The sequence below is a fragment of the Bos javanicus genome, chromosome 3 (assembly GCF_032452875.1).
Source record: "Bos javanicus breed banteng chromosome 3, ARS-OSU_banteng_1.0, whole genome shotgun sequence".
Lineage (NCBI taxonomy): Eukaryota > Metazoa > Chordata > Mammalia > Artiodactyla > Bovidae > Bos > Bos javanicus.
The window spans coordinates 43,694,531-43,714,793 of NC_083870.1; the positions used below are offsets into that span (position 1 = coordinate 43,694,531).

A 20,263-nucleotide genomic window follows, 5' to 3' on the forward strand; every position below is an offset into this window, starting at 1 on the left:
AAAACTCAGCAGTGGCCACAGGACTGGAAAAAGTCAGCTTTCATTCCAATCCCAAAGAAAGGCAATGCCAAAGAATGCTCAAACTACCACACAATTGCACTCATCTCATCTCACACGCTAGTAAAGTAATGCTCAAAATTCTCCAAGCCCGGCTTCAGCAATACGTGATGTTCAAGCTGGTTTTAGAAAAGGCAGAGGAACCAGAGATCAAATTGCCAACATCCGCTGGATCATGGAAAATGCAAGAGAGTTCCAGAAAAACATCTATTTCTGCTTTATTGACTATGCCAAAGCCTTTGACTGTGTGGATCACAATAAACTGTGGAAAATTCTGAAAGAGATGGGAATACCAGACCACCTGACCTGCCTCTTGACAAACCTATATGCAGGTCAGGAAGCAACAGTTAGAACTGGACATGGAACAACAGACTGGTCCCAAATAGGGAAAGGAGTACATCAAGGCTGTATATTGTCACCCTGCTTATTTAACTTCTAAGCAGAGTACATCATGAGAAACACTGGACTGGAAGAAGCACAAGCTGGAATCAAGATTGCCAGGAGAAATATCAATAACCTCAGATATGCAGATGACACCACCCTTAGGGCAGAAAGGGAAGAGGAACTAAAAAGCCTCTTGATGAAAGTGAAAGAGGAGAGTGAAAAAGTTGGCTTAAAGCTCAACATTCAGAAAATGAAGATCATTGCATCTGGTCCCATCACTTCATGGGAAACAGATGGGGAAATAGAGGAAATGGTGTCAGACTTTATTTTGGGGGGCTCCAAAATCACTGCAGATGGTGACTGCAGCCGTGAAATTAAGATGCTTACTCCTTGGAAGAAAAGTTATGACCAACCTAGATAGCATATTCAAAAGTGGAGACATTGCCAACAAAGGTCCATCTAGTCAAGGCTATGGTTTTTCCTGTGGTCACGTATGGATGTGAGAGTTAGACTGTGAAGAAAGCTGAGCACTGAAGAATTGATGCTTTTGAACTGTGGTGTTGGAGAAGACTCTTGAGAGTCCCTTGGACTGCAAGGAGATCCAACCAGTCCATTCTGAAGGAGATTATCCCTGGGATTTCTTTGGAAGGAATGATGTGAAGCTGAAACTCCAGTACTTTGGCCACCTCATGCGAAGTGTTGACTCATTGGAAAAGACTCTGATGCTGGGAGGGATTGGGGGCAGGAGGAGAAGGGGACGACCGAGGATGAGATGGCTGGATGGCTTCGCTGACTCGATGGATGTGAGTCTGAGTGAACTCCAGGAGTTGGTGATGGACAGGGAGGCCTTGTGTGCTGCGATTCATGGGGTCGCAAAGAGTCGGACACGACTGAGCGACTGAACTGAACTGAACTGAACCGAAGGGCTAAACAAAGTCATGAAAGGCCTGAAGATTTGACATTGAGGACTGTGCATTGTATATCTTTATCCCCAATCTGAGATCGTAAAGAACAGATATCTCTAGAGCACAAATAAGGAAGTAGAGTTTAACAATAAAAGGCATGCAAGGATTAGGATCTGGGCTTTTGCCTGCGAATGGCATCAGCCCCGATCCCCACTTTATTTCTGAGTCTTCTTTTTCTTTATTCTTCTGTGGCACTGCTCCCTCAGATCGGTTCGTTGTTGGGCTGGTCCTGACACTAACATATTAGTTATCCTATCAACGCAAACTGTTGCAGACACATTTTGACCAGGGTGTCAAATGTATTACCTAATTAGGATAATAAGGGAGTATATCTGAAAGTGAAAGTTGCTCAGTTATATCTGACTCATTGTGACCCCATGGACTATACACCATGAAATTCTCCAGGCCAGAATACTGGAGTAGGTAGCCTTTTTCTTCTCCGGGGGATCTTCCCAACCCAGGGATCGAACCCAGGTCTCCCGCATTGCAGGTGGATTCTTTATCAGCTGAGCCACAAGGGAAGCCCTGATATTATCCTGACTATGTGGTTTAGTCCCTAAGTCATATCCGACTCTTGAGACTCCATGGACTGTAGCCTGTCAGGCTCCTCTGTCCATGAGATTCTCCAGGCTCAAGAATACTGGAGTGGATTGCCATTTCCTTCTCCAGGGCATCTTCCTGACCCAGGTATCGAACCTGGGTTTCCTCACAGCAGGCAGATTCTTTACCAACTGAGCTATGAGGGAAGTCCCCTGCCTAGGATAATAAGAGAATATATCTAGCTCCAAGCAGAACAAGATCTAATGATTTCCATAATCATGTGGACAACTGATAATAGCTATATCTTGACCTATGGATAGATGGTGGCAAGCATGAAAGTGAGCACACAAAACTTCAGTTTTGAGGATCTTTGAAAAAAGGTTTAGAGTAGGAAGATCAAGAGTGAGTTCTGGTCCAGTATCTTACGAGTTGTGTGACTTAGGGCAAGATGCTTTAGTAATATTCTTATATATAAGATGGGTAAAATACTTCTAATATAAAATTGCTATTATATGGTAGAAGCTCATGAGTGTTTAATCTGAGTTTTTTCATTCTAATTGGCAACAACAAAAATTAGGAGGAATTTCAGCAATCTAAAAAAATGGAATAAATGCAGACACTCTATTTCTTAGAAGATTAAATACTGTAAATGTCAGTTCCTATCAAATTAACTTACAGTATGGTTGTAAATTTAGTAAAAATGGTAAGAGAAAACTTTTTGGACATGGAAAAAAACAAACAGGTAAGTATAGAAAACAAGATTCTAAAAAAAAGAGCAGGGGATTAGTGACAAAGATGGTGAGAAAAAGCTCTAATAAATATTAAAACAAAAATTACATTAGTTAAATGAGTGAACACAGAAAACTTTAATCAGATATCCCAGAAAGTACATCCTATTATAAAGTAAAAAATTCAATAATTTAAAAAAGAATCACTACAAATGAAATCCAATTCATGAGCTTGGATATAACAATTTAGAGAAAAAACACCTACAGTTTCACCTCATACTGTATGCTGCTGTAAATATATAAATATAAATTCAGAATATAACACAGAAATATAAGTTTATTATTGAGTTGATTAAAAGTTCAGTTAAATTTTGAAGAGACAGAAGAGTTCACAAAGATAAAAACACTAAAATATCTAATTAAATAAAAATGAAAGTTTCTGTAAATTAAACAAAAAACCTCTAACCTGTCGACTAAAAAAGATGTACAACTGGAGAGTTGTGAGTTAGGTTTTATTTGGGGCAAAATGAGGACTGCAGCCTGGGAGGCAGCATCTCAGATGGCTCTGAGAGAAGACTGCTCCAAAGCAGCAGTGGGGAAAGTCAATGTATAAGGTTTTGGTGAAGGGGGAGTTCAATACCATGAAGCACTCAATTTACAAAAGGTTTTTTGTTAGTCCTGAGGGTCTGATGTCACCATGAAGGGATTTAGTGCTTCTCTAGATATGCAAGGATTGAGATCATAGAATCTGTTCCTAAAAGCATCCAACTATCTAAAGACCTGTCCCACCAGATTCCCTGGAGCACAGAGTGCCTCACTCCACCCTGAACTCCCTCAGGGGGTGTTGAAGGTCAACAGCTACAGCAGCGTGGGGTTCAGTCTCTGTAGAGGCAGATGGCAGATGCCTTGTCATTGGCAATGCTCTTGCTAAGTGCCAATTTGTAGCTGACAAACCCAATACCAGATATGCTAAGAAATATATATTTGGAAAAAACTGCCCAAATGACAAAGTATCAGTACCATTTAATAGTGCAAGTCTTATACAAATGGAAAAACAACCCCTGAATTGAGCAACTTAAGCATGAGTTTATTATTTTGGTGCATTGAAGATTTCTATAAATAAGTTTGGCAAGTTTGACCAATTCACTCATACTCATGAAAGGTAAAAAATTCACAGTAGTGAAAAAGATTCCAAGAAATACCTGGAGTATGTATAGCTGCTAACATGCTCAACATAGGTCAATTTATACATCAAGAGTTCACTTTGCTCCTAATTTCAACATAGCTAATTAAATAAATTACCAAACAGCCTAAAATTCTTCCTCCTGTCTTTGTTTCCATACATACTGCAAAAAGATAAAGCACCCAAAATAAGCAAGTCCTGAATAAGTGGTAGTAGTAAGCACCAACAAATTAGTTAACTGCTAAATAATAAACGCAAAACACAGTCCTTTAGAAAAGATTTTTATTTTCTTGGCACAGACATAAAAGTGACATTTGCCTATAGACCGAGCAGGTGAAGACGTATCAGAAATGCATTACATACGTTCATGGACAGGATGACAGGTCTCATGTCTCCTCAGTTATCTGTGAAACATATTAAATTATCACAGCATACTGGTTAAACTGGCAAACTTCTCAAGTAAAAGAGTAAGACTGATCGGAATTAATTAAGAATCAGGGCACAGAACCATTCTCAGTATGTGATATAATGGTACCTCATTCAAAACCACACAGGAATGAAGTATTCTATTGAAATGTTTTTAGTCAAACAACATTTATTCCTCTAAAGTCTAAAGCTATTAATATTATTTTAACAATCTTTGATAAAATAATGTGTAACATGCTTAAGCTTTAAAATAGGCCATGCAGATTATAATAACATTCTTTCATTAATATTCCTAATAAAAATATGAATTGCTTAATTTTCTAGTGTAATGTGATATCGTAAAAATGTACTGGTGAGGTGGATATTTGCCCTACCATAGATAACCCAATATGGCTATGTTTTGAAAATTGTAAGCTTGTTATTATTTATTTATTAAGATTAATTTACTCATTTACTTATTTATCACATTTAACCATCAGCCAGCCATTGCTTCTTGCTTTTTTTAAAAACAGATTTAATGTTGGTCTTTAGTTACTTTTCTTACCACTTTTAATATAGAAGTTTAATTACAACAGAACTATGTGAATCTTTGATAACTAATGGTTCTCCCTCTCAAGGAAGGTCATTTTTCTAACTAGAGGTCAGACATTGAACAATGAAGAAGGAAGGAAAACTTGGAAATCAATGAAGAAGTTATGTAGAAGTCAATCTGCTTTAGGTTGGGAAACCAGAAAACCAAGCCAGTTAACACTAACGTAGGGTTGAACATGGGTATTTGGCATCTGAAACATTTTTATATTTTTATTACCCAGAAGTTTTAGCTTACTTGTTTTTCAATATTTTCACTACTTCCTCATAGTTAAGGGAGTTGGGCATATGACTTCTAGGTGAGAAAAGTGTTATTGTACCACTATTTTAACTATAAATATTACAACTGAATAATGAAATGGATTTTTGCAACTATTTTCCTTCAGCTGAAAGTATAATGATCTAATTGTGCCTTCTTGAGACAAAAAGAGATAATTAAAAAAAATCATCTAGAAAATAAGTAATATTAAAAATGTCAAATCATACAAATGTTAAAAGTCTTTTTCCTTTTATGACTTTTCCAGATTTAAGCTATCTTCAAATCACATGAAAAGCTATTCAAGTGACTTTACTGGAGTCAAGATAACTGCTGAATTCATATCTCTATTTTAAGCTTGTTCTCCATGCTAAACTTGTCAACAGTTTTCAGTTAACAGGAAACCAATATAATACACTTTTATACACAAACTAAAAAGAGTTATTTTTAGAAAATTAATATAGTACCTTTTTCTTTAAAATTCTCATAAATATGTCTGAAGGTTTGCATTATGAAAATGTAAACCATCTCAAAGTAGGAAAGTGGAACTCAAGACTAATTTTATAAAAATTTTCTTAGAAAATAAATTTCTAATACTTTGTGATTTTTTCATATAGCCTATGCATCATTAGCACAATTAAATATATGTTAAATATACTGTTGAAATTCGTTGTATTAAAAACATATTACACTATCAGTGAAAAAAATAAAAGCACATTATAAACATCTGTGCTTCACTTACAAACATATATTGTAGGTGGACATTTCCATGATTCCATATTCATTTAATATCTTCTGAATGCAATTTGGAAGGTGCTAGATATACTATTGGAGAAGGCAATGGCAACCCACTCCAGTACTCTTGCCTGGAAAATCCCATGGATGGAGGAGCCTGGTAGGCTGCAATCCATGGGGTCTCGAAGAGTTGGACACGACTGAGCGACTTCACTTTGACTTTTCACTTTCATGCATTGGAGAAGGAATTGGCAACCCACTCCAGTGTTCTTGCCTGGAGAATCCCGGGGACGGGGGAGCCTGGTGGGCTGCCGTCCATGGGGTCGCACAGAGTCAGACATGACTGAAGCGACTTAGCAGCAGCAGATAAACTATTAATAAAAGGTTGAGAAGATTAATTAACCACAGCTTATTCAGTATATACTGTTACTGAAGAAAATATATACCACCATTTAAAGATACTTTTCCATTTCTTTCATTATTACATTCTCATATTTCATTTCACTTATGCATGAAAGGAATATTACATGATTTTTCTTTTTCAAACTCTGGCTTTCAAATTATTTATTTCTAGACATCTGAGGAATACTTCTTGAATTCAAAAGACAAACATTCCATTGGTAGTGATAATTTTTTTTCTTATTCAAATCAAAAACTACATTAGCTAAACCAATGCTTTATAGTCTTACCTATTAGGGCATCAATATTATATGAATGAGATTTAAAAAATGACTTTAGCATGTGCATATAAAGCATTTACATTACATTATAACTGCATTCAACAATACAACTGGTTGCATACTTAAGATATATGCATGAGTCAACTAACTATAAGTCATAGAGTGTTTCAAGAACAGCAGCAATTGACCAGGCTTGTGTTTCACAGCTGAAAGGGCAGTATTGGCCATTCTCGTTGGTCAGCTCTGGAAGTCCTTTCCAAGGGGATCTTAAAGAAAGAAGAGCCATTTTATGAGATATAATCAAACATATATCTTGTTGGGTTAATAAAATAGGCAATATAGCTGGTGATTTTGCCTTCTCTTTTAGAAAACAATCATATGTACCCATTTACTACAAAATAAAACAGGCTATACTAAAGATTATGTATAAAGAATTTAGACTGAAATTATTCTTTGACATTCAATCTTTAGGATTTAAGACTTTCAATTACAAAGGAGTCCCTTTAAGTATCGAAAACAGGACACTACCATTATAAGTAATGTAAAGTATAGAGATAAACATCCTCTCAGGCTTAATTTTATTTCTTTTAGAGTAAGTTTATGAGACTCAAATTGTAATTATATGAATGTATTATGTTTGATCTTGACAAAATTATAAAATGAACATGAAATGATGAAGGAAAAAATGATTAGGAAATGATTAGGAAAATGATTAGAAAAAAATGCCAATTAAAAACAATCCAAATTTCTATACAAATTTCTCATTTTCCTGAATAATAGTACAGTTGATATTTATTGTACATTTACTATGTTCTAATACTAGTGCTTTATGTACATTATCTCAGTTAATACTAACGGCAACCCTATGTGTAGGTATCATTGCTATTCTTCTAGAACAGAAACACATAGAACTTCAAGGAGAAATAGGCAAATCCATAACTATAAAATAAAATGTTACCTTTCTAGGTAACTCACAGAACAAGTAGACAGAAAATCTGTAAGTATTTTGTACAACACTGGCCTGTAATGCAGGAGACTGGGGTTCAATCATTGGGTCAGGAAGATCCCCTGGAGAAGGAAATGGCAACCCACTCCAGTATTCCTGCCTGGAAAATTCCATGGACAGAGGAGCCCCGGAGGCCACAGTCCATGGGATCACAGAGTCAGACACAACTGAGTGACTAACGCTCATCAACCTAGTTGACATTTTAAGAACACCCCATCCAGTGTCGTGGCTTCCCTTGTAGCTCAGTTGGTAAAGACTGCCTGCAACACAGGAGACCCGGGTTCTGTCCATGGGTTGGGAAGATCCCCTGGAGAAGGAAATGGAAGTCCACTCCAGTATTCTTGCCTGGAGAATCCCATGGACAGAGGAGCCTGGCAGGGCTACAGTCCATGGGGTTGCAAGAGTTGGACATAACTTAAGCGCCTAAACCACACCACGATCCAATGATAACAGAAGGTACACTTTTCTACTTGCAGTTTAGTGACCTAGTTAGAACATATTTTGAGTTATAAGGTAAGTATCAATAAGTTTAGAAAGATTAGTCATATAAAATACATTTTTTGACCACAACAGAATTAACTTTGAAATCAGTTATAGAAACATCTCTGGAAAATTCCTAAATATTTGAAAACTAAATAACACCTTTATAAATAACCTATGAGTCAAAGAAGAAGCTAAAGGGAAAAACAGAAAGTATTTTCAACTGAATTAAAAAAACATAACACATCAGAATTTTGGGGTATTGTTAATTTGGTACATAGAAGGAAATTTAGCACTAAGTACCTATACTAGAAAAGAAGAAAAGTCTTTAAATCAATGACCTCAACTTACACCTTGAAAAAAACAGAAAAAGACAAATAAACCTAAAATAAGTAGAAGAGAATAATAAAAATTAGCATAGAAATCAATGAAATAAAAATTGAATAATACGAAAAAAATTTGATGAACTCAAAAGCTGGTTCTTTAAGAAGACCAATAAAATTGATAAGCTTCTAGTCAGGCAGATCAGGAAAAAAAGGAAAATACAACTTATCAACATCAAAAATGAGAATACTGACATTATTACAGATTCTATAGAAAATTTAAAAAGTAATAATATACTTTAGGTGAAACCATTTCTTGATTTGTGACAAATATTTTTGTTCTATCTTTTCATTTAATCTTGACAAGTAATGAGATATTATTATTCCCATTTTATAGATGAAGAAATTTATTTCAGAGACGTTAAGTAACTTGCTGAAAGTCACACATGAAAATTAGCAGCAAGGACAGAATTTTAATCCAAAGCTCACAGTTAAAGCTAATGGACATAAAAGTAGCTATAGGAAACAGCAAGAAATAAAAATGGAAAGGTAGCTGGAGAAAAAATTGTGGAAACTAAGGAATTTGGATTTCATTCTGTAACCGGTGGGGAATTGCTAAAGATTTTTAAACATAATATTAAAATTGTGAGAGTTACATGTCAACAAGATTGAGCTTGCTTGGGATGATAAGACAAAATGGAGAGAGAAGAGTGGAAATATGGAAGCTAATTGCCTAGTCCAGAGAAAAGATTATGAGTTACAGACTAGGCACTGGCCAAAGAAAGGAAGACGGTGGGTTATTAAAAGGAGGAGAGCTAGAATCAAGTCTTGACCACTATCTGGATGTTCTGGAGAGGTAATGAAGTAAAGTTAAAAAGAACCTGGGGTGTCTGAGCTTGCAGACCATGAATAATGGTAATACTGTAACAAAGATGGGAAGCATAGGAAAAAAAACTGAGAGAAAATGAGTGATGGCAGAAGGACATTCAAGCTAAGAAGTTTATTAAATAGCTGAAAAGTAGAAGAGGAGTTTATGAAAGTTCAAAATTACCTGAAGAGTGAAGATGTGAGACTAGGTGAAATATAACAGAAGACAAGTAGACAGAAAAGAAAAGAAGATCAAGGATAGATTTTTTTGGACAATGAATGTGTTTTTAGGTTCCAGAAAGCAAAGCCAGAAAAACAGCAAATAGAGCCAATTGTGTATTGGTTAAGGGCGCAGTCCGTGAAACCACATTGCCTGGAGTTTAATAAGAGCTCTACCAAATTACTTGCCATTTGACTGTGTATAAATTACTTAACTTTCTAAGCTTACATTATAAAATGGAGATAGTAGCTCATATCTGAGTTAGTATCTTGTCCATGTTATACATACTAATAAATCAATCCTCAAAACAACACCAGCACATACCTTAAATAGATGAGGAAACAGAGGCTTAGAGAAATTTAATAACTTGCCCATAGCCACGCAGCTACTAAGGGGAGATGTGATGCTCGGAAAACAATTATAGTAGCTATCTTATATAGCTTTTTGGATGAAATGAGTAATGTTATATGAATGCATTTAGAACAATGTCTGAAGATACTAAGTACTCAATAAATATTATTTGCTATTATTATAATTGCTACTGTTATTAGGTTAACAAGGGAAATTTAATGCTATGGCTAGCATAGGTTTTTCATGAAAAGAGAAAAGCAACGAGATAGCCAGTCAAAGAAGAGAACTGAGAGGAAGTCATAGGATCTGGGAACCAGAAAGGATCTTCTTGAGTGGCTTCACCAGAGTGGTGAGAGCAAAACAAAAGCCAGCTTGCATGTGGTGATAACTGAACTGGTGTCAGCAAGCAAACAAACAAACAAACAAACAAAACTAATCATATAGAAAATGTGGATCCTGAAAAGAAAACAGAATGATAAAACAAAGCTTGAAGTAGGAACAGTATGAAGGGACTTTATTTTAGGGTAGGCTGACAGGTATCTTCATAGCTTAGGAAGGAAGGATCAAGTGGAATACCAAGTAAGGATAATCTTTTGACAAGGATGTGGAACAGGGAGGAGGGATGGGATTATAGGCAAAAGTAGATCATCTCTTCAGTACAACATATTCTTACTCCTCATGGAAAAAAGGGAAGAAAGAAAAGTAATGCAAATATTGGGAAATATTGTGGTGCAATAAAGGTCAGAACATAAGAACGTTTACATTACAAAGACTTCAGACTTAATCTCTAGATGAGGTAGAAGTGTGACAGGACTAAAGTTTCTGTGACTGCTGCTGCTGCTGCTAAGTCACTTCAGTTGTGTCCGACTCTGTGCAACCCCATGGACGGCAGCCCACCACGCTCTGCCATCCCTGGGATTCTCCAGGCAAGAACACTGGAGTGGGTTGCCATTTCCTTCTCCAAGGCATGAAAGTGAAAAGTGAAAGTGAAGTCGCTCAGCTGTGTCTGACTCTTCATGACCCCATGGACCGCAGCCTACCAGGCTCCTCCGTCCATGGGATTTTCCAGGCAAGAGTACTGGAGTGGGGTGCCATTGCCTTCTCCATTTCTGTGACTGTATTTAAGCTAATGAAAATAACTTTGAAAAAACAATTTTGACAACATTCATGGTGATAGATGGAAGCCCCATGTGTTCCTGTAGTAGAGGAGATAAAATCTATGTTGTTCATGCATATTATAAATATGATATATGTACATCATATAAGATGTACATATATCTAGGTTTAATCTAGAATTTGTAAAATTAAGACCGAGTTATATCATCCAAAAAGGCACATAACTCCGATACTATTTATCTGCTAATAGTTCAGACAAAGGACATGACAAATGGCTTTAAAACACTCAAAACACCAACACTGATATTTTAATTGTAATATTATAAAACCATTTATGAAAACATTTATCAATATATGTTTAAATAGGTGAACTCAAAAGGCCAAGCCTAAACCTTTAGTTTTTGTATATATCCTGTGCTAACCATATCAAAAACTATTAGATAAATTTTAAAAACCAAAGGCTTTTCCCCCTCATACTAATCATGCAATATTGTGTTTAAATAACAATCTAAAATAATTAAAATAAGGTGAAAATTACATAGAACTTGTGTTAAAGAGTAAAGCTTTCAAATTTCATTGTGATATATAGAATATACAGAAATATTATGGAAATGCCATTTACTTAATAGCTAATGAATTGACTAAGCATTCAGTTAAGTTCAGTTGCTTAGTCGGGTGACCCCATGGACTGCAGCTCGCCAGACCTCCCTGTCCATTACCAACTCCTGGAGTTTACTCAAAGGCATGTCCATTGAGTCCATGATGCCACCCAACCATCTCATTTGTGTCTCCTTCTCCTCCCGCCTTCAATCTTTCCCAGCATCAGGGACTTTTCAAATGAGTCAGTTCTTCGCATCAGGTGGCCAAAGTATTGGAGTTTCAGCTTCGGCATCAGTCCTTCCAGTGAATAAAAAGGACTGGTTTCCTTTAGGGTGGACTGGTTAGATCTATATGCAGTGCAAGGGACTCTCAAGTCTTCTCTAACACCATAGTTCAAAAGCATCAATTCTTCGGTGCTTAGCTTTCTTTATAGTCCAACTCTCACATCCATACGTGACTACTGGAAAAACCATAGTTTTGACTAGACAGATCTTTGTTGGCAAAGTAATGTCTCTGTTTTTTAATATGCTGTCTAGGTTGGTCATAACTTTCCTTCCAAGGAGCAAGTGTCTTTTAATTTCATGGCTGCAGTCACCATCTGCAGCGATTTTGGAGCCCCCCAAAATAAAGTCTGTCACTGTTTCACTGTTTCCCCATCTATTTGCCATGAAGTGTTGGGACCAGATGCCATGATCTCAGTTTTCTGAATGTTGAGCTTTAAGCCAACTTTTTCACTCTCCTCTTTCACTTTCATCAAGAGGTTCTTTAGGTCTTCTTCACTTTCTGCCATAAGCATGGTGTCATCTGCATATCTGAGGTTATTGATATTTCTCCCGGCAATCTTGATTTCAGTGTGTGCTTCATCCAGCCCAGCATTTCTCATGATGTACTCTGCATATAAGTTAAATAAGCAGGGTGATTATATACAGCCTTGACGGACTCCTTTCACGATTTGGAACCGGTCTGTTGCTCCATGTCCAGTTCTAACTGTTGCTTCCTGACCCACATACAGATTTTTCAAGAGGCAGGTCAGGTGGTCTGGTATTCCCGTCTCTTTAAGAATTTTCCACAGTTTGCTGTGATCCACACAGTCAAAGGCTCTGGCACAGTCATTAAAGCAGAAGTAGATGTTTTTCTGGAACTCTCTTGCTTTTTCAATGATCCAATGGATGTTGGCAATTTGATCTCTGGTTCCTCTGCCTTTTCTAAATCCAGCTTGAACATCTGGAATTTCATGGTTCACGTTCTGTTGAAGACTGGCTTGGAGAATTTTGATCATTACTTTACTAGCATGTGAGAAGAGTGCAATTGTGTGGTAGTTTGAGCATTCTTTGGCATTGCCTTTCTTTGGGATTGGAATGAAAACTGACCTTTCCCAGTCCTGACGCCACTGCTGAGTTTTCCAAATTTGCTGGCATATTGAGTGCAGAACTTTCACAGCATCATCTGTTAGGATTTGAAGTAGCTCAACTGGAATTCCATCACCTTCACTAGCTTTGTTCTTAGTGATGGTTCCTAAGGCCACTTGACTTCGTATTCCAGGATGTCTGGCTCTAGATGAGTGATCACGCCATCGTGATTATCTGGGTCATGAAGATCTTTTTGTGTACAGTTCTTCTGTGTATTCTTGCCACCTCTTCTTAATATTTTCTGCTTCTGTTAGGTCCATACCATTTCTGTCCTTTATTGTGCACATCTTTGCATGAAATGTTCCTTTGGTATCTCTAATTTTCTTGAGGAGATCTCCTCTATTTCTTTGTACTGATCACTGAAGAAGGCTTTCTTATCTCTCCTTGCTATTCTTTGGAACTCTGCATTCAAATGGGTATATCTTTCCTTTTCGCTTCTCTTTTTTTCACAGCTATTTGTAAGGCCTCCTCAAGTAGCCATTTTGCTTTTTTGCATTTCTTTTTCTTGGGATGGTTTTGATCCCTGTCTCCTGTACAGTGTCATGAGCCTCTGTCCATAGTTCTTTAGGCACTCTATCAGAGCTAATCCCTTGAATCTATTTGTTACTTCCACTATATAATCGTAAGGGATTTGATTTAGGTCATACCTGAATGGTTTTCCTTACTTTCTTCAATTTAAGTCTAAACACTAAACACTAGTTTCAGAAATTACATGCTCTAATGACTTACCTCTCAAGATGAACATAATGTCGAGAAAGGACATTTTTAACCAAAAATATAGTTTTTGCAGTAGTCTCTGGACCCATCAATCTGGAAAAGTACAATTTTGCACGAAGAAAATACCCAACAGGCCACAACCACTCCTGAAAAATTTAAAAGTGAAGAGAAAGGAGCTGTGAATATCTAAAATTCTTTGAAAAATAACAAATTGAAAACTCAAAGAAATAAAAAGAAATTCTTACAGGTCCTTGGTGGTAATTGAAACCTTTAGCAAGATTATAGTTGTCATTGTCTAAGGCATTGTCGTAAGTTCCACAGTAAACCATATCACTGCAAAATGATTGAAATTTAGGTTAAAAAAAGATCAGACATTATATAAAAAGCATTAGAAAAATTTCCTAATGGAAAAGGTAAGAAATAATAAAATTATTTTATCTTTCAACCTATAGACTAAAGCTCATCATCCACCTAACCCTAAATTAGTATATACTGAGTTCAGAATGTGTTAGGGGATGATTAACAAATGCTTAATACCTAATACAAAAAATATAAAATATTCAGATATCTTGCTTCCACAGAGACACTAAATATTGGTTAAAGTTAATTATTTCACTTGTGCTTAGTTGCTTAGTTGTAGTCGACTCTTTGCGACCCCATGGACTGTAGCTCGCCAGGCTCCTCTGTCTATGGAATTCTCCAGGCAAGAATACTGGAATGGGTAACCATTCCCTTCTTCAGCATTATCTTCTCGACCCAGGGATCGAATCTGGGTTTCCTGCATTGCAAGCGGATTCCTTACTGTCTGAGCCACAAGGGAAGCCCCTAGTATACTTATAACAATTAAAATATACACATAATAATTTGAATTAGCGAACATTAATGATAAAGTTTTACCAATTATTATATATTGGAAAGGCTGTTTTTTAAACTTCTCCATTAAGTTATTTTAAAATTAAGTAAAATTGGTAGATTACCAGATTATAAATAGCAACTGAATACAATTTACACATATTTACAAACTAAACAAAGTTACAAACACTGCAATATTTAATACAAGATAGTTATCTATACTCTCTTTAATTAAATTATTCCATTTTTTCTTTTAGTGAGATAGATAGACCTTATCACATAAGTATGTTTTTTCTGTGGGTTTTAGTTCTGACCAGTGGTTCTTACCATCTCTGAAAACATTGAGAATACTTTAGAATGCAGATAAGTTCACACATATAAAATTTTGCATCTCAAGAGTAAAATGAGTAAACAATACGTTAGGAAAAATCTACAAAGGTAAGGCTACAACAAAATGGGGATCTCTCACATATGAAACAGAAAGCAAATGATGATGGGCATCAAATTTTAAAGCAAAACAGTAGAAGGAAAATATAAACATCATTATAAACTCAAGAAAAAATAAAAATTGGAAAAGAAAAGAAATGAAAAATGAGATAAACATTTAATCATAGAAACAAAATTATTTATTGGCTTAAATAAAAACAGTGATGTAATTATTTAGAGAAAATGGAAAGGGTTCAGGGCGAGGTAACGACACAGTTAAATCTGTCATCAAAAGAAGTGATGTGATCTGTCATCACAAGAAGTAAGCAAATAACATCTAATATTTAAAGGAATCAAGAAATAGCTACAAACACATACTATTTAGAATTATAGGAGGAACTACTAGGAGTAACAACTTCTAAAATATTGTCTCTGAGGAAACAACACATCTATGCTTCCAATGTTCATAATAATCATATATGACTTTTATGATCAGAAAAAATAGGCATTAGAAAATATTCATATGACACCTTAGTTTTATAAAGTTGAAATTCTTTTATTGATTATTGAATTTAGGACAAGCCCACTTTGAACACTGATGATTATTGAAGATGTTGTTGCTGTTTAGTTGCTAAGTTGTGTCTGACTCTTTGTGACCCCATGGACTGTAGCCCCCTAGGCTCCTCTGTCCATGGGATTCTCCAACCAAGAATACTGGAGTGGGTTGGTGTCCTTCTCAGGGGATCTTCCTGACCCAGGGATCGGGGCTCACATCTCCTGCACTGGCAGGTGGGTTGTTTACCACTGAGCCAGTAGGGGAGCCCCTTAATGAAGATACAGAAGGCATTTTGAAAAATTCAGTTTGAATGCAACTTTAGAAATTTAATTGATAAGCAAAAATTATGACTTGATGAAATAAAATAGCAACACCATTCTTAACACCCATATTTCGACTTACTCTTAATTCACAGTTTTCATGCCAATATTAATATAATTAAATATAATTATACATTAAATATAATATGAACTACATTCTTAATACTTATAACTTACTCTGGATCCAAAGTTTTCATGCCAAGAGGACCAAGCAATTTTTTTTCTGCCATCTCCAAGGCCTTCCATGCTTTTTGGGTAGTAAAGAGCTCAGGGGCCTAATGAGTGTTAACAAATATACAAACTTTTTGAGATCACGGAATTAGTGTCTACACACATTAGAAAAAAAAAAAAACTATAAACCTGGAAAATAATGAAAACTTTAAAAATACAGTGCAGGTCCAGAAGATCGAGTGTAGATGTCTAATCAGACCTAATTCTATCAGGCTGACTCAGAAGCACTGACCTTGGCCTTAGAGGTTAGGAAAGCTGTTTGGGGTGATTGTTTTCTTGTGTCACTTTAAGAAAGTTTACTAGTTCCAAAAGGAAGTTGCCACAGCACCAATGAAGGCAGAACATAAGATTTACATTATCTTCCTTTAAGTTCACCTGGAACTCATTTTTTGCTTTTAGTGTCATAATGAAACACAGAAGGATATGCACTGGAATAGCATGAGCACATTTGCTTGTGATATAGAGGAGGAGAGAAAGATGACTAAGTGACTAAAAATCCACATTAAATTTAAATGTTAAATAAAATCAATGCACACTGAACCAAAGCTACCTTTATGTACTTTTGTATTTTTTATTCTACTGTAATTAATAATACAATATTTAATACTCTTTTTGACAAGGTGGCAACATCCGGACACAGATGTTGAACACATACCTTCTCTGTTTTATTGTACTTTATTTTTAGACTAAAGTATAGATAAAAAAGGAGAGTCAAGCATTCTTGAGTAGACAGAACTAAATAGAGCAATACAACAACAGCAAAAAGCAGAATGTGAATTGAAGCTACTCATATTAGTTCATTAGTCCAGATGTTTCCAACTAGTGAGCCGAGGCGTGGCACAGGTGTGCTGAGAAACAGACGCCCTCAGCTTTCCCCACAGCTGGGTGGGGTCTGGGGCTCACTGAAGCGGGTGGATCTGGCAGCAACCTGATCCATTTCACCCAGTGTGTTGTACAAATATCATCATTTTCCTTTTTTAAAAATCATCATTTTCTATATGTTATGATGTAAAAACACTGAGAACTTCGTTAGTCATCACCCATTATTTTCTATTTTTTTACATCAAATGTTATAGTTAAGGGTGTTATGCTTTATTCATTAGAAAAGACCATATGGTCTATGACCATACCACTCTGAATGCACCTGATCTCTGATCTCGGAAGCTAAGTAGGGTTGGGCCTGGTTAGTACATGGATGTGAGAAAAGATCATATAAAACTAGCTAGTAAATAACTCATTTTTAAACAAATTCAATGAATTTGAGAACAAATGAGAATAAAGAACTAAATAAACCCTATCATAACATTTTTGAAATTTGAAAAGAACAAAGCAAATCACTCACCACAACCATTGCTATGGTAAAATTAGGCCTGAGCTGGTAGTCACACCAAGGGCTTGATGCTCCATAGCTGTCTTTGTATATGCCCCGCTTGTGCACCAGGTTAGGATGCTTTTCATTGACATCTGAAGGGTCTTCTGACACATAAAATAACTTTTCAAAGTTCTCTTGTATTTTTCTGTTCCATTCATCATATGAGACTCTCACCAGCTTTCCTGAAACATTATAAAAGACCTGGCAGTTTTAAGCATTCAGAGAAACTCAAACATTTAGTTAAAGCTGAAGAGTAATATTTAGTCAATAAATTATACACTTTTTTGGAAAGTGTCAGGGTCATTTGAAGGACACTAGCCAGAAATTAAAAATTATCTTTCACTGTATTATTGAAAAAGGATTAGACTCCAATAAATGATCCCAGATCATTTGTTTGGGTCACTCTTACTATTGATAAAATTATCTTTATTTAGCACTTGAAAGGAGGCTAGTCTGAATTGAGAGGTGCTAGAAATGTAAAATATATACTATATTTCTAAGACACAGTACCCCTCAAAAGAATGTAAAACAGTCATGAATAATTTCATAGTGATTACATGTTGAAATAATATTTGATATATACTAAGTTAATGAAAATATAATCATTAATTAATTTCACCTGTTTCTTTTAACTTTTTAAAATGTAGGTACTAGAAAATTTTAAATTACATATGTGGCTTAAATTATATTTCTAATGCACAGCACTGTTTCAGAAAAAAAAAATGTAAAGATTTCATAATTGTTCACCAAAAGTTGACCCGATCATAGTCATATCAAGGAAAAAAAATAAGTATGATGCTATTCATATGTCAGTTCAAAGTTGCTATAAAAATATAGTTAGTAATCAGGTTTGTTACAATTTTCATACTAGTAAATTAATGGTTTGTCTTTCCTTTTAATCTTAAGGGTTTTCTAATACTAGTTCATTGAGTCACATGATGATTATGTAGATTAAGCATACAGACAGTCATTGGATTTTCTTTGGAAACAAAAGAAATAGTTTACCATGTCGTTTCACTGTAACATAATGATAAGGAAAAATATTTTTTTGGGATAATTCCAGCAACCAACGAACAGCAGATTTACTCAGGCCCACAATTTCCACAGCAGATCCATCTCTAAAATTAAAAATAAATTTTATTCTGTACAATGAATAATTTAAGCACTATTTAAAGGGCATTCAAAAAATAATTTTCAAGAATTATATAACTAATGTAAAAATGACTATAAAAATCCTTACTTTATAGGAAGTGTGTGGCATATATAAGAAATTTCTCCTTTTATTACTTTTGGATTGCTTAGCATCTTATTTTTAAAAAATTCTATGAAGTAGAATACAGATTATGGAGTAAAAGGAGATAGCTTCTGGAAAAAGGCAGAAGTAGGAATCAAAGAATATTGAGGCAGAATTCCAGAGAAAAGATAGAAAATATAGGATATAGGACTAAAGAAAGCCAGAGAAGGTAAGCATCATAATTTCAAAGCTCATTTTTAAGGAAAATGAAAGGGAAGTTCAAGATCTAATAATTCGTCAAAATAAATAGGTTTTTAAAAAGAACATGCAAAATAAATAATGACAACTTCTATTCAACAATTTTTTTTGACGTTTCTGATTGAAGATAAAATTTGGATAAGAAAATAGTTTCTTAGACTTTATACTGTAGTAAGAGCTTAAAATAATAAAGAGAAATGATGAGATAAAAGATTTAAAAATGAAGGGGAAAATATTTAGACAGTGAAAGGATTTCATAAAAGACAGGACAACTGGTTGTTTTCTGTATTTACAAGAGATAATAATAATGAAATATTTATAACAGTGAAAATACTTCAGGTTATAAAGAAATGTCTTAACCATGGGGATAATGAATCATAAAACTTTCCTTTGAGGTGCTTGTAGGGAATCAATCCATGAGAACATCCAGAAGAGAACAGATAGCTTTACCTGATTACATATCAAGAGGATTGTGTATGTGTATATTGGGGGAGAGAAAGGAGTACGGGGAAGGGGAAGTGGGAGGAAGGAAGGAAAACGTTGACTGATTTAAGAACACTTCATGGTTAATAGAATAAAAGATTCCACAAGTGTATCACTTTACAAATGATATCATTATATAAACACTATAAACAAACACTACCTTGGAGTGGCTGGGATTCCTTTGTTTCTAGCTCTGTCACTTTCTCCCATTTTATCCATCCAGGTACCGCAATTGAAGCGATTTCCTCCATAAACAAATCCTGTTTCTTCATCAACCCCTGCAGTAATATTAAAACCTAAAAAAAAAAATCATTTATAAAATTTAAAAGGAATATAATAAATTAGGAAAATCACTCTGGAGATCAATTTGGTAATACCTTAAAAGTTGAAGATGTGCAACTCAAAACTACAATGAAGTATCATGTTACACCCGTCAGAACGGCTATCATCAAAAAGTCTACAAATAACAAATGTTGGAGAGGATGTGGATAAAAGGGTACCCATGTACAAATATTGGTGGGAAAGTAAATTGGTGCAGTCACTATATTTTTAATACACAAGATAGGTCATGTCATTCATGTTCAAAACTGTTCACTGGCTCATTCCAGTATGAAAATTCCTTAAAAAACTAAAAATAGAACTACCATATGATCCAGTAATTTCACTCCTGGACATATATCCAGAAAAGATGAAAACTGTAATTCAAGAAGATACATATATTCAATTCAAGAAGATACCCTAATATTCATAGCAGCACTATTTACAATAGCCAAGACATGAAAACAACCTAAATGCCCACCAACAGATGAATGGATAAAGAAGATGTGGTGTATATATATATACAATGATCTACTTTAATATAAATTTGTTTGAGTACTGGTGAGATTGAATGCTTCCCTT

The 20,263-nt window shown here is 35.3% G+C and overlaps 1 protein-coding gene across 1 annotated transcript in view; it reads right to left on the minus strand.

The window, feature by feature from the left end:
* Positions 1-4,122: 4,122 nt before the first annotated feature.
* The window catches only part of AGL (amylo-alpha-1, 6-glucosidase, 4-alpha-glucanotransferase), a 77,908-nt gene continuing 61,767 nt past the window's right edge, over positions 4,123-20,263 (minus strand). The window contains exons 28-34 of the mRNA XM_061411102.1: positions 19,524-19,659; positions 18,394-18,506; positions 17,359-17,570; positions 15,963-16,060; positions 13,877-13,964; positions 13,644-13,777; positions 4,123-6,808 (exon numbers count right to left, since the gene is read on the minus strand). Of these exons, the coding sequence (XP_061267086.1) occupies positions 6,691-6,808; positions 13,644-13,777; positions 13,877-13,964; positions 15,963-16,060; positions 17,359-17,570; positions 18,394-18,506; positions 19,524-19,659 (899 nt within the window). The 3' untranslated portion in view covers positions 4,123-6,690. The remainder of the gene's footprint in view (positions 6,809-13,643; positions 13,778-13,876; positions 13,965-15,962; positions 16,061-17,358; positions 17,571-18,393; positions 18,507-19,523; positions 19,660-20,263) is intronic.